General features: G+C 37.2%; 1 protein-coding gene across 4 annotated transcripts in view; it reads right to left on the bottom strand.

The window, feature by feature from the left end:
- RABGAP1 (RAB GTPase activating protein 1) overlaps positions 1 to 14,632 on the bottom strand; it is a 170,456-nt gene that overhangs the window by 68,563 nt on the left and 87,261 nt on the right. Inside the window, exon 1 of one of the 4 annotated variants that reach the window (XM_040482242.1) lies at positions 7,635 to 7,974. The exons of the other annotated variants lie outside the window; for them this stretch is intronic. Within the exon in view, the coding sequence (XP_040338176.1) occupies positions 7,635 to 7,871 (237 nt within the window). The 5' untranslated portion in view covers positions 7,872 to 7,974. Of the gene's footprint in view, positions 1 to 7,634; positions 7,975 to 14,632 lie in introns of those variants that run through there. 4 annotated transcript variants of the gene reach the window in all.

Here is a 14,632-nt window from a genome sequence, read left to right as displayed (position 1 = left end):
TCTCTCTCTCTCTCTCTCTCTCTCTCTCTCTCTCTCTCTCTCTCTCTTAAATATAAATAAATATGTAAAAAATTTTTTTTAAAATCTTACTCATTCAGGGCTTGGCTAACTGAAGTCAAACACTTCTGTAAAAGCAACATGGTGTAATAAGAGAAGGCAATGGATTCGGAAGTCTGGATATTATCATAAATAGATGTGTGGTCAATGGATTGGTTTACTGTCTGTAAAAAGAGAGAATCAGACCAAATGAGCACTAAAATCTTTCATAGTCCAAATGTCCCTCCCCATCTCCTTTGCTAGATATGACATTCTGTATATTTAATGTTTCAATGCTATTTGACTGACACTGTTAATTTTTATAAGTATTTTCATATATCTTCCTTTTCTAATTAGACAGTATATAGGTACTGCATGAAAACTAAAATGAGCTGGTCCCCACAACTGACAAAGTAATATGGCCGGCTACCCTTTGAATATTAAATCATGAAACAGTATGTCGTATGGTAAAAGGTAAGACCAGTGATATAAAACCACCTCAAAAAGAAAGAATGAGTAGCAGGCTTGTAAGACTACTACAGATTACAAGCAATTTTACTAACTGACAAGTACAAAAGAAGTTAATTAAACCTAAGAAATAACACATCAATTAAACATCAATGAGAAGGTGGGTTGGCCAGTAGAGATGCTTTCCACTTTTATTATGATCCTAACGATCAGGTTTTCTCATTGTGGAGATGGGCTTAATCAGATACCAATGAATGTTCACACTACAAAACCACATTCTGAAATTCTACCTTCACCAAGCAACACACTGAATATGGTTTGGCCTCTCATGAAGATCTACCATTGGGGAACAACTGGTCCCTACTGCCACTACAGATTTCTTATGTTATTAAAAAAAATTTTTTTTTAATGTTTATTTTTGAAAGAGATAAAGAGACAGACAGAGCATGAGCAGGGGGAGGGGCAGTGAGAGAGGGAGACACAGAATCCGAAGCAGGATCCAGCATAATGCCCGACACAGGGCTCAAACCTACAAACTATGAGATCATGATCTGAGCCAAAGTAAGACACTTAACTGACTGAGCCACCCAGGCGCCCCACGGATTTATTTTAAACTAATAAAGTGACATGATGATTTTTATACACTAGTATCAGGCGAACTCACCCCCAAAACAGAAGCACAGTATACCTAGCGTCCCACCAGAAAGTCTTGGTAAATTCCTCCAGATAAGGTTACTCTGGTGAGGTTTTTGGAAAGGCAAATAATCACAGAATTTTTCCATATGAAATATCTAAAAACTATAAAGTTCTATAAGAAAGGAATCATGTGATCCTTTTTTCTTTTCTTTTTTCTTTTTTTGAGAGAGAGAGAGAGAGAGAGAGGCAGAGAGAGAGAGAGAGGCAGAGTGCAAGTGGAGGGGGAGGGCTACAGAGAAAGAGGGAGACACAGAATCCAAAGCAGGCTCCAGGCTCTGAGCTGTCAGCACAGAGCTCGATGTGGGGCTTGAAATCACGAACCACGAGATCATGACCTGAGCAGAAGTTGGACGCTTAACCAACTGAGCCACCCAGGTGCCCCGGTGATCTTTCTTTATATCCCTCTGAGGCCAGCTATTTGCAATGTCTGGTATAGAGTGGAGCTTGGTGCATAAGGGCTTCCTGATTGTTTAAGCTTTCCCTAAACCCACTGTTATTGCAAACAGAATTTTCCACAACCTCCAGCAGTGTCATCTGAAGCACATCTCTCTGAATACATGACCAATGCATGTTAAGAAAAGAAAGGAAGACAAAACTAGAAAACTGGTAAAGACTGAGAGACAAAGCAAAACCACAGAATAGCTTCTTTCACCAAGATAGTCTATATACCTCCTCTTTTCTTGTGACAGATTTTTACAGCCTACCTTATCTACATTCAGAGCCAAGAAGGTGATGTGATCCAAATACCTGTTTCTTATCCATGCTGTGAGAAACTGGCAGTTTGACAGCAGTGTCTGAAGTTCCCTGGGTCAAGGCTACCAGGTTTCCAGGTGTAAAGTTACCTGCCATACAGCGCATGCACATTCCGACACTAGTATCTTGGTATTAAAAAGCTACCTTTTGTCATTTACAGTCTAGAACAGCCTTGAGCAAACAGAAGTGCTTGTGGGCTCTGCACCTCCTTTTGAACATTACTGCTGTATAATGACTAGAACTAATAATTAGAAAGAATCATTCATTAATTTTGTAAAGTTTACTATAAAACTTCTGCTCTGAGCCAGCTCCCATGTTAGATTTTGGGGATGAAGATATGAAGAGACACTGTCCCTGCCTTTAGAGACTTTACAGACAAGTAAAGGAAATAAATGAAAACAGTTTTATGAATTTAACACTACTGTCATTTTAGAACAGCGAGGATTTATCATGCCTCTCTTCTCAAATGTGGGATTGCTAACTAGCATGGGAATAGTCACCCAGCACTGAGCTTCTAAGACCTTAACGTAGGGGGACACCATTCCATTATGTGTGACTTCCTCAGATGTGAAACCATGGCAGATACAAATAATAGTACTCATTTTTATTGCAAAGCACTTTACATATTACAAAGTACTTTTACATCCATTATCTAATTCAATTGCCAAAGTAACCCTATGAGGGATAAGGGGATTATTATCTCCTTTTATAGAAGAAATTAAGTGCTTAGAGAAGTGACTTGCCCTTATAAAACGAGTTAATTTGTAACAGAAACCTGGATTTTTTCTCAATTCAAAGTTCAATTTAATCATATCATGGTGCCCTTGTCACCCAAATTTTGAAGAAAAGCCAAATGACTCATTTTCAGCTATAAGAAATGTCTAGAATAATGCCAGGGCATGTAAAATATATTAATATGTACACTTAATATAAAATATTTAGTTTTCCTTCAACCTGAAATAGAAAAATTATGCAAAAACAACACAGAGAACAATTTGTGAAGACTTAAAAAAATCATAAATGCCACATTTCTCCCACTTTAATCTTCCCACAATGTGCTCATATAACAAAAAATTCTGGTTTGCCAATAATTTATTTCACAAGTCTTCTATGATACAAAAACACATAGCAAAGTTAAAACATTTCCTACAAAGCCACTGTGCAGATTTTTCGATCAAACCTGAAAGGCTGAGGAAACTCTCCCAGAAACCACTCCACTGTCTGGGAACTTGTAACCCTGTTGCTTCATTTTCAAGTTCAAAGAGTGAGTGGACAATGCATTTATAGTATAAAAATTCAAGTTTTCCCAATCCTTAAAATACTGAGACCATTATTCAAGTAAAAAGGAAAAGCCATTAGAAAAGGCTCAAAAAGAAATTCATCCAGCAATAAAGCTTAAGGAAAACCCTTTACAAAATGGAATTTGGGAGTCAACAGATCCATGAAAAATTCAAATATCCTTTCTGGTATAAGACAGTTCTTTCATTAAAGTAGACCACTTGTCCTTTTGCAGCTGCTTTTCTGCTCTAAGAGGAAAAAAAAAAACATCTTCTCTGAAATCACTGTATAAAAACGTGTAACTAATTTACAAATGTAACAATTAGTATTGTCTTATCTGAACATTTACTATGAAATAATTTCAACACAATTACCAAAAGCTTGTGCTTCCTCTGATATCAGTCACATACCATATATAGTTAAATGCACTGTCTTGCCAAAGCCCAAGGTAATTGAATCTAAAAATATACTTTTTTTTCATTCTGAACTAGCAAGATTGGTATTTAAACCAAACGTCATCAAATGTTGCACTAAGTATGCCAAGATGAAAAGGTTACTTTAATATGAACTGTCCAAATGTATCACATAGAAAATGCCCCTAGCCACTAAAGATTGACTGCTGACATCCAGGCTCACCCCGTTCTCCCCTAACATGCACACACACAAGAAAATAAAAATTAAAAGGCAGTATAGACAATCAATGAATGTGAGAAAAGAACTGGTAACTGGAAGAAAACGTAGACTTTATACAGTCCAATGAAGACAGATAAACTGGAAAGACATCTGGTATTAAGCAAGCTTACCAGTGGGGAATGGGGGGATTTTTCTTTAAAATTAGTGTATAGAGTCTCTAGTTTTAGGCTGAGACGTTGACAGAGATTCTTATGTGAAAAAAGTAGTTCTAATAACATCTAAATTTGGTACCAGGATAAAAATGTAAAAATCTGTTAACAAAAGCTCTTATTAAAAGAGGTGTCTTTTGAGTCATTAAAAGATCAGCTTGACGAAATTACTCAGAGAAAGACAAATGCCATATGACTTCACTCATATGAGGACTTTAAGAGACAAAACAGATGAACATAAGGGAAGGGAAGCAAAAATAATATAAAAACTGGGAGGGGGACAAAACAGAAGAGACTCATAAATATGGAGAACAAACTGACGGTTACTGGAGGGGTTGTGGGAGGGGGGATGGGCTAAACAGGTAAGGGGCACTAAGGAATCTACACCTGAAATCATTGTTGCACTATATGCTAACTAATTTGGATGTAAATTTTAAAAAAAAATAAATTAAAAAATTTAAAAAAAAGATCAGCTTGATTAGCCACTTCCAGTGGTCTTTCCATAAAATTTCCATTAAGATCTTTCTCAAAGAGTTTTCTCTTTCTCACAAGATGGAATGCTACTGCAGGAAAAAATTAAAAGGGCTCAGCATCCCCCAAAAGCAAAACTCCACCGATTTAACATCAGTTTTTATAAAAATTGATCTTTAAGATTCTCATCTTTGCTAAACTAAAACTCACAAGCAAACTGCAAATCTGAACAGGTTACTTTCTCCAACATGTATGAAGAAAAAGGAAACTTTGTTTTTCTTTAGATTTGTGGCATGTAAATAAAGGAGAAATATGCATAACCATTTCTCAAAATCCAAGAGAAAAGGTTTTTCAATTCAAATGGCAATTTAACAGAGCCACTGCTAATATAACTTGCAATTTCAACATGAGTTCTAAATACTGAAACAGCTTAGAATCAAGTTTTTTAGTACTAAATATAAAGAGCAAGCAAGCTTTTGGGAAGAATTCAGAATCTGAAATTTAAATGTTTATGTAATACTTATTCACTTAAAATAAAAAAGTTTAAAGTACAGCACACATTTGAAGTTAAAATCTAAGACCTAAAATCGTTAAGAATGCTGCCCTTTATATTAAAAGGGGTAGTAGGTTTTCTAATATCATGACAGAAAACCAAAGCCTATTTGCCTGTTTTATAAATATCTGCATCCTTTGTTGGATTCAAAACTCCACTTTACCCATTTCCCTTGGGTTTCTTCCATCTCACTGAATACCATTGTTGTATTCAGATTATAACATCTAGCCAAAGGCAGAGATCACATAAGCCCCCTGAAGACTTCCAAAACATTAAAACCAGTAGAAAAGCAGAGGAAATACTCTCATGCCTGGAGCTGCTGGGAAATCCTTCTCTCCTTTTAGAAAAATAAACTTCTTGTTCTAAAGATAATCACTTGAAGAACAAAACATCACCAGTACATACAATACACAGCACTTTCAATAATTCTACAGAATAAATAATAAAAATCCTATAGATTTTGCTAGTACTTTGGCTTTAAAAAAAAAAAAAGACTAAGTAAAGAACTGTTACATCAAAGGATTTTTTTGTCCAGAAAGAGAAGAGCAATAAAAGAGACTTAATCCGAATTTCTCCTTCTCGCATTCAAATGTGCATTTCTTAACACCAAAAAAATGCTTTTAAAAAGATTAGATGCTACTTTGTTGATTCCATTTAACCACAAAGAGAACATCTCAATCCCCTTCTATTTAAAAAAGGAACTAGGTAAATATACAGTATATTTTCTGACTCAGTTGCTTATTAGGACATCTTTTTCTCCCAGATATTCTGACATTTCAAAGTTTGTGGATTAAAAAAAAAAAAGAAGACTAAAGATTCATTTCTATATATTTTCACCATTATAAAAATGGCAGCCATTAACCTATCATTTGTTTTTCAGCTTATTAAAATACACTTTGCTGTAAAGAGAAATCTAAATTCAAACGTTTTCAATACACACACACACAAAGGCATGGGCAAAAACACTACAGCGCAATCACTTTCCATGCACACATTTCTTTAGATCCCCATGAAGCATGCCACAGAAAGTAGCTCAATTTTTCCTAAATTGTATGAATTGACTGCCTTTTTGCTTCACTCATGGTGCACTGCAAAATTCTAAAATTAACGCTTAGGTGTTCATGTTATTCAACAATATGTATTGAGAATTCTCTCAAGAGAAGACCTAAAACATAAAACATTTGGCTTTCTAAATGACAGTGCTGAAGTCTGCAGTGTAGTTCTACTTTGGCATATATAAAGCAAAATTTAAATCCTGTTAATTCATCACTATTTTTTAATATTCCCCTTAAAAGAACTCAATTGCACATGAAGCCCAAACAGAAGGAGCCTAGAAAAGCGACAGGAAAATGACTTTTTAAAAATGCTGACGCTTTTCACACCCAGGTTCAGTCATGCCAGCTGAAGAGAGGTGTTAGATATGGTTTTATTTATTTTAAATCTTCAAAATGTCATCATTTCCATGACATTACAAAAACTGGAACCAAGAGCAATTTATCTTCATGATCCTGATTCTCCGATTCAAAGCACTTTTTAGAAAATAATTTCTGCAAACTTACAAGGTATGTTCAATGGATCATTTGTTTGCTACTGCTTAGAGTTGAATTATTTTGTCCTAGATCTCCTAGTAAGCTAGGGATACAAAGAGATAAAAAGGAAACACACACACACACACACACACACACACACACACACACACACAGTGATCCAATATCTGAGTCACTTCAGATATGGCATCCGTTAAGGGGGTCTTTGCTCCTAACTGTGTAAGGGTCCTTAGCTATGGTCTGACTTGCACAAGAAGTACACATGGCCCCTGAGAGGCGCTTTAGTCCCCTTTGGAAGACACTGTTGGAGAGACTATAAATGACACAGTTACAGAAACTGTTACTAATAGCAAGCCAGGTGGTCAAGAAGGATGCGAAGCGGTTGCTGTGGCCAGTGGAGCTCTCCAATAAGAAGTAGATGATGTATGGCAACCAGAGGATGTAAAATACACTAGTAATTCGGAACAGGACCATGGCATAGCGCTTATCGGAACAGCTCTGCACCTCCCCAGTCTCCCCACTCTGGTTGCTGAAGCGGGCTTGCCTTTCGCTGATTTCCTTTGTGTGCTGTTGGCAGATGCGGAAGATGTTGAAATAGGTGAAGCACACAATGAGGGCTGCCGGGGCATATAACATCATCACGATGAACAGGGTGAAGTAGGGGTCGGTGTGCCAGGACTCTGCACACCACTGAAACACATCTCCATGATATCCAGGTTTGCCCCAGTGGAAAAAGGAAGGCAGGAAGACCAGGGTGGAATATAGCCAAATCAGGAAAATACACAGGCGTAGTCTCCAAGGTGTAACCAGAGTGTTATAGGTTAAAGGTTTAGTGATGGCAATATATCTATCGATGCTGATACAGGCCAGAGAGGCCATGGAGACACTCTTCAGAACTGATACTACAAAACCAAATACCTGGCAAGTCAAAGACTCCTCTACTGGGAGGGGGTAGTGGAGGAGTGATAAAGAAGGGACCAAGCAGCTTACCCCAACCAAGAGGTCAGCATATGCCATAGTCTGAATAAAATAACTTGTAGTATGGTGGTTCAACAAAGGTGCACAGTGAAATACAAAAATCACAATGATGTTGCCAGAAATAATCAATACGGTGAGAAAGACAATAATCAATACTTCCAAAAGGCAAAAATTGACAGTTTCCAAATAGCCAAATGTCAAGAGGCAAAAAGGGCGGCTGCTCTGATTACCATCCAAGGTAGAGTTCATCTTGAGCTCAGGAGTGATCTCTCACTTCATGCTGCCGCTTGGCTGCTGCCAACAGTTCAAAGGAGCAGCTGCTGTCATTGCGGTCAGCTCTGTGTGTCTGTAATAATGCCAGAGGAGCCTTAGTCCCCAAGCTCCTGATGCTGCTCTGGTGCATTGCCTGCAGTGTAATTCCCCTTTAAATCCTTCTTGGAATAGGGAGAACCAGCAGCAGTTGTCTGGCCAGTCCCAGATGTGGCCATAGTACCAGGTTTACCATACACATAGCGCCAGGGGAGTAAGGCAAACTCTGGGTACATTGTCTTCAGGCCAATGAGGGTAGGGGTTAGGGGCAGAAGAGAAGGGAGGAAGATTAGGAGCTTCAGCAAGAGTTGTAATGAGTCTCCTCTGAACAGCTGATAGAAGAAAAGGAGAGAGCATTTTACATTTTGCATCCAATGCCCTAATCAAAGAACCTGGCTAGCTCAGGCTGGTATCAACCCTCCCACTCCATCCCACCCCACCCGGTACAACCATTCATGGCTACTCTCAGCAGCACCCCACATAACTGGTCCTTACTTTACAGAGGAAGAGAAACAACAGCAAGTTTCATGATCAACATAAAACAAAATCAGTCACAAGCCAGATCAATCTAATCCCATTTCCTCTCATTTGAGCCTTTCGGGGGAGAAAAAGAATCTGCTTATGGCATTTCTGAAAATATCTTACTATAACTACCACTAATAGAATTAGCTCATTTTCTTCACTGATTCCAATGTAATTATTTCACCTCTTCGAAAACATTTCAACAGAATTTATCTGTCTAGCTCAATTTCAAAGTGTTACCTGTAATTCTGCATGCTGCAATCCAAACAAAAGCCACAAAACATCCTTAAGAGAAAGCCTTGCAGTGCAGGAATGTGCCTCAGCCCCGTTTACTGCAGAACTGAGACACAGAGGGAGGGGATAAAGGAGGAGGAGGAGGGGAAACGGGGAGAAGAGGGGGCTTGGGAAAAGGAAGAAGGGGGGAGGGGAAAGAAAACGCCTGTGTGCACACACCCTTCGGCATCTTTAGCAGCTCATTAGAATTCATCGCCAGAGAAGTGGTCCCTGATTTCCCGACTGCACATTGGGGGAATAACTTAATATGCCTGCAGTGCAGTGTTTGAAAGCTGTTTCCTCGTCTGTCTGGAATCCCCCTTTTAGTAGATGAGCAGAATTTAGACTCTGCTAGTAATGAGAAGGGGTTGTAACCTGGACAGAGTGCCAGCCAGGAATTAGATGGAAACACACTGCCAGAGGCGTAATGGTGAGAGGAAATTCCTATTTTCTTATAGCATTTTCCTCAGGAACAAAGAGCAATGTTAAAGAATGAAAGTGTGCTAACAGTGCGGGGCAACTGAGAAATCAAAATTTAGCAGCACAAGAAGTTCTAGCTAGAAGGCTAAATATTTAGCATTTTCTCTCACAATTCACTGGATACTGGCCAATTTTAAGATAGATGACAAAAATAACAAAGCAAACAATCAGTTTTTCAAGAGAAAAAAATAAAGAAAACTTCACTCATTTTGAATACTGAGGAAACAGCACACAATCATGTTGTTTCTGTACTCAATACTCCTCTACAGTTTTGAGATACCATTTCTTCTAGTTTACTGAGAATCAGGTACACAAATATACAAACAAATGATGGACAAGTAAATACACCCATTTCCACTCAGGCTTTAAAACTGTAAAATGCACAGTACAAATTAGCTTATGTATCTTAGATTACACAATCTTGTTTGTGCTTACTTAAAACAATGCAAGTTGGAGTTACATTGTGGCTCTTCTGGTAGTGACAATTTTCAGCTAATTAGAAATGTGTTTTTTTTAGTATTTTTTCCTCCAGGTGTCTTTGGACTCTCAATTTATTCTTCTAAATAAAGTTCCACATATCCAACAGAGTAAAAGAAAATAAACTAATGTTGGCATTTCTAAGTATTCTATAAAGTCGGCACACCTGGACAGAGATACACATTATCTGATCCAATTTTAACTTTTGCTTTACATACGTGCTTTCTCATTGAAAGCAAACAGCCACCCATGATCAGAACTGAATTAATTATATTTTAAGATCAAAAGCACTGTGCTTATTACATGAAGGCAAGAAACTGAAGAACGTATTGCACATAAGCTTGAGAGATATATTTGACAGGTCTTACTAGAGAACATAGCAAAGTGTGGCATATAAAAAAAAACCCTATGGCACTGAACACCCATCTGATTCAAATCCTTGCTCTTGTATTACTTAGCCTCTTTTACACTCAACTTTCATCATTTATAAAAATAAAGTACTTCCTACTTTACAGAGTTGTTGCAAAATAAAGGCGACAGGGTATACATACAAAGGGCTTATTAATGGGGCGCCTGGGTGGCGCAGTCGGTTAAGCGTCCGACTTCAGCCAGGTCACGATCTCGCGGTCCGTGAGTTCGAGCCCCGCGTCGGGCTCTGGGCTGATGGCTCGGAGCCTGGAGCCTGTTTCCAATTCTGTGTCTCCCTCTCTCTCTGCCCCTCCCCCGTTCATGCTCTGTCTCTCTCTGTCCCCAAAAAAATAAATAAACGTTGAAAAAAAAAATTAAAAAAAAAAAGGGCTTATCAATACTTAGCATATAGAGAGTATATAACTTTACTCCTTTACTTCTCAATTAAAATATCCTTCCTAAGTAGTCTGTGCTTTTCCGCCAACCATGTTGTACTGCTTGACGATGGGGTCCTCTGATACCTAAAGGGCTTCTCTTATTGTGAATGCCCAGGTCTGAGGCCCACAACAGTCACTTGGATACTTTGTTGTCACACATTCCTCAAATGCATTAAAACTATACATATGCAAGGCAGTGAAAGTATCTGAAAAGATAGAATGGTGATATGGCATCAATTATTCCCTCTACACTAATGATTTCTCTGCCTATATGTTTCCAGTCCTGACTTCACTCCTGAGCATTCTTTTCCATTTCTAATTTGCCTGCTACTCTATATATACATCTTCCACCTGGACATCCTGTAGACTTCAACCACAGCATGTCCAAAATTAAAATCATTTTCCTCAACAAATCACCCTCTTTTTTTTTTTCCAACATTCTTTTTTCCCAGGCACTCAGTTATGAAACCTAGGAATCATTTTGACCACTCTCTCCCCCTCACCAGATTCCCGGGAATCTATTTCTATGGTGGCTCTTAATTCAGTTTTTAATACTTTAGGCCACCATTAAATATTGTCTGGGCTTCTAGTCTTGTTCATTTTTCTGATCTATTCATTTCTGCCTAAATATCCAATAGCATTTGCTTTATTATGGTATCCAAAGTTTAAGAAGAGTCAATGGCTCCCTATTGCCTTTCCAATCTGATCTCACTATTCCACCCCCCTCCCCAATACCTTGTCTTCCAGACAAACCAGGTTTTTATTCACTATTCTATACATTTACCACAGACTTTATTTTTGAAGTCTCATTGTTTGAGTGCTTAATATTGAATGAAAAAAGGAAAGATTTCTGAGTTATATTTCAATAAATAAAAAAAAGCATTCAAAGTCAGTAGTGTAAACTTTTCTAACTACTTGTGAATTCTGTCATGTAACTTATTCTCTCTTCATCTCAGGTGTCTCATGTATAAAACTAGACAATTATGGTGATAAAAAAGACACTGTGTTGGCTGATTAAAGAATTAAAAATGTAATAAAAAATACAAGCTATTACATTACTATCACTAGCATAATAATAGTTCTTCCAACTTCATTTCTGTTTTAGTAAAATTTCTCTTGGGGCTATAATCAAAATATTCATATAGGAAATAAAAAAAAAAAAAAAAAGCCTGAGAGCCGCACTTTATCAAATCAATCAAGAGTTAAATGTTTTGTTTCAGATCAAAGAAAAACACTTTCTTCAAAAGACACGAAGTTAATGACATAAGGTGACAATAAGTCTATGTCTTCAAAAAAAATCTATATATATATTTCCTTTTTAAGTTTTAATTTAAATTCCTGTTAATTTACAGTGTAATAGTAGTTTCAGGTGTACAATACTGTGATTCAACATTTCCATACAACATCTGGTGTTTATCACCTATTTAACCCATGCCCCACCTACCTCCCCTCTGGTAATCATCACTTAGTTGTTTATAGCTAAGAGGCCTGTTTCTTGGTTTGCTTGTTTATTTTGTTTCTTAAATTCCACATACGAGTGAAATCATATGGTTCTCTTATTTCGTTCAGCATAATACTAGCTCCATCCGTTATACATTTCTTTTTTAAAATAATGCAGTCTCTTATGTATGTATATATGTGTATAGATACAGATACAATTTTTTTAAAAAATAGCATTTCTTTGTGTGTGTGTATATATAGTGTATGTGTGTGTGTGTGTGTGTGTGTGTGTGTGTATATATATATATATATATATATGAATGATTGGAAGGAAACACTGGAAATCAACTCTACTTTTCAGTGGATGGTAGGTGGGATTAAAAATGATTTTTAATTTTCTTTACGTTTTTCTGTATTTTCTTGATTTCCTAATTTCTTTGTAGAGTTGACCCTTGAACAACATGGGTTTAAACTGCATGGATCCACTTATAAGTGGATTTTTTTCAATAAATACAGTATAGTACTATAAACGTATTTTCACTTCATAACATTTCCTTTTCTCTAGCTTACTTTATTATAAGAATGCAGTATTTAATACACATATAAAACATGTGCTAATCAACTGTTTATGCTATTGGTAAGGCCTCCAGTCCACAGTAGGCTATTAGTAGTTAAGTTTTGGGGAAGTCCAAAGTTACGGTTTTTCAAATGTGTGGTGGCTCATGCCCTCTAACTCACACATTGGTCAAGGGCCAATTGCACTAGTTTTATAATTAGGTTTTCAAAAAACAGCCAAAATAATATATAACATGTCCGTTTTGGTAAAGTCAACAAAAACTCTGGCCACAAGATGTCCTCCCAGAGCCACATTGAATGGATGATGCCAAGTTTAAGTCACCTACTTCATGAGGTTCAGTTCCACCTGTCCTTATGCCATCACATCAATTTTCTTCCAGTCTTTAATGGTCAATCCAACTCAAAATGGACCCTTGGAGCCCCGATTAGGGGCACCTGGGTGGCTCAGTTGGTTGAGCATCTGACTCTTGATTTTGGCCAGGTCATGGGATTGAGCCCTGCATAAGGCTTTGTGTTGAGTATGGAGCCTGCTTAAGATCCTCTCTCTCTCTTTTTGCCCCTCTCCCTGGCTTGTCTCTGTCTCAAAAAAAAAAAAAAAAATCCTACAGAATGAGAATATAACTGGATGAACCATGTAAAGATGGCCAACATTTAACCACTTCATTTCTGGTTAAAGATTTTCTGATCTGTAAAACTGGTAACTTCTGTATGGATCAACCTAATACTAAATAATTAAAACAACAAAGAGAACTAAAAAAGAAATAAGACAGAAAGATGAAACAAAAACTGTCCAAATTATATTTATACTTCTCTCAACCTATTCAGTGGCTTAATGATTACAGATGAGAAAGGATCAATCTCAGTTCCCCTAATCTGTAAGATTCACTTCTGGGCATTACTTATTATTAGGTAAAAATGAGGTTTAAATGTGGATTTATTTAATTAACATATTATTTTAGTGCAGCTAATGTGGGTATGTATGTACCAATGTCATTCCAGAACAAATTTGAGGGCCTTTGACTCTTCTTTTACTCCTCTCATCTCTTATATTCAGTCAATCACTAGGTTTCAAAGATTCTATTATCTCTGAAACTTCTCAAATAATATCTTTCTTTATCCCTTCTGCCACTGCTCTGATCCAAGTCACGATCATCTCTTGCCTAACTCACTAACAGGTTTTGCTTCAGTTAGTCTTACTCCATTCTAATTCAAGTAACTGGAATGACCATTCTATAATAGTAACACAAATAACAGCAGTAACTAAGCAATAATTTATATTTACTATGGGTTATAAATTGTACCTAATGTTTTGTCTAAGTTCATTCTAACAACTCTACAAATAAGGTACAATTATCCTCTCATTTTACAGATAAGGAAACACAAGTCTAATGTTAAACTGCCCAATGTCAATGGCTTAAATATAGTATAACTGGGATTTGAATCAAGACAATTTGGCTTCAGACATATACTCCAATCCACTTTGCATACTGCCTTCTAAATGTGAATATGATTTGTCTGCTTAAAATGCTTCAATGACTTTCTATTGCCAGAAATCTCAAATATGACTTATTTAAGCTTTCGAAGATCTGGCCCCTACCTATGTTTTCTGGCCTTATTTCCTTTCACACTCTATGAAATTGCCAAGCTCTCTCACACCCCTGGGCACATGCTTTCCCACTGATTTTTAACATCACACATGCCACGAAGCACCCTATCCCAGCCCAACAATCCCCTTCTTTGGTAATTTCTGAACAAGAGACCTTTTCAAATCCTTAGGTGAGAAGTCCTTGTCATGTGCCACACAACAATATGTATTTTCTCTTCTGTAACTCTCATACAACTTTACTGTAATTGGTTAGTTGTTTGTTTCCCTCATTAAACCATAGTCTTTCCCAAACAGGGAGCAGGTATATTTTATTCTTGGCATATCCATGAAGCCTAGCACAAGGCTGGCATCAAGCAGGCTTTCAAAGGTATTTATGGCTGACTAAACAACAAATGCCTAATAAGACAACAGGCAATTCTGAATGAAGATCTTTCAAGTAAAGCCCTAGTATGGTAACAGTTTAATTCACCTATTTATTAGGT

This window comes from Herpailurus yagouaroundi, unplaced genomic scaffold (assembly GCF_014898765.1).
Source record: "Herpailurus yagouaroundi ecotype Mexico unplaced genomic scaffold, PumYag 160, whole genome shotgun sequence".
Lineage (NCBI taxonomy): Eukaryota > Metazoa > Chordata > Mammalia > Carnivora > Felidae > Herpailurus > Herpailurus yagouaroundi.
Note: the sequence above shows the minus strand (reverse complement) of the source record. Positions and strands in the feature narration are given on the sequence as shown.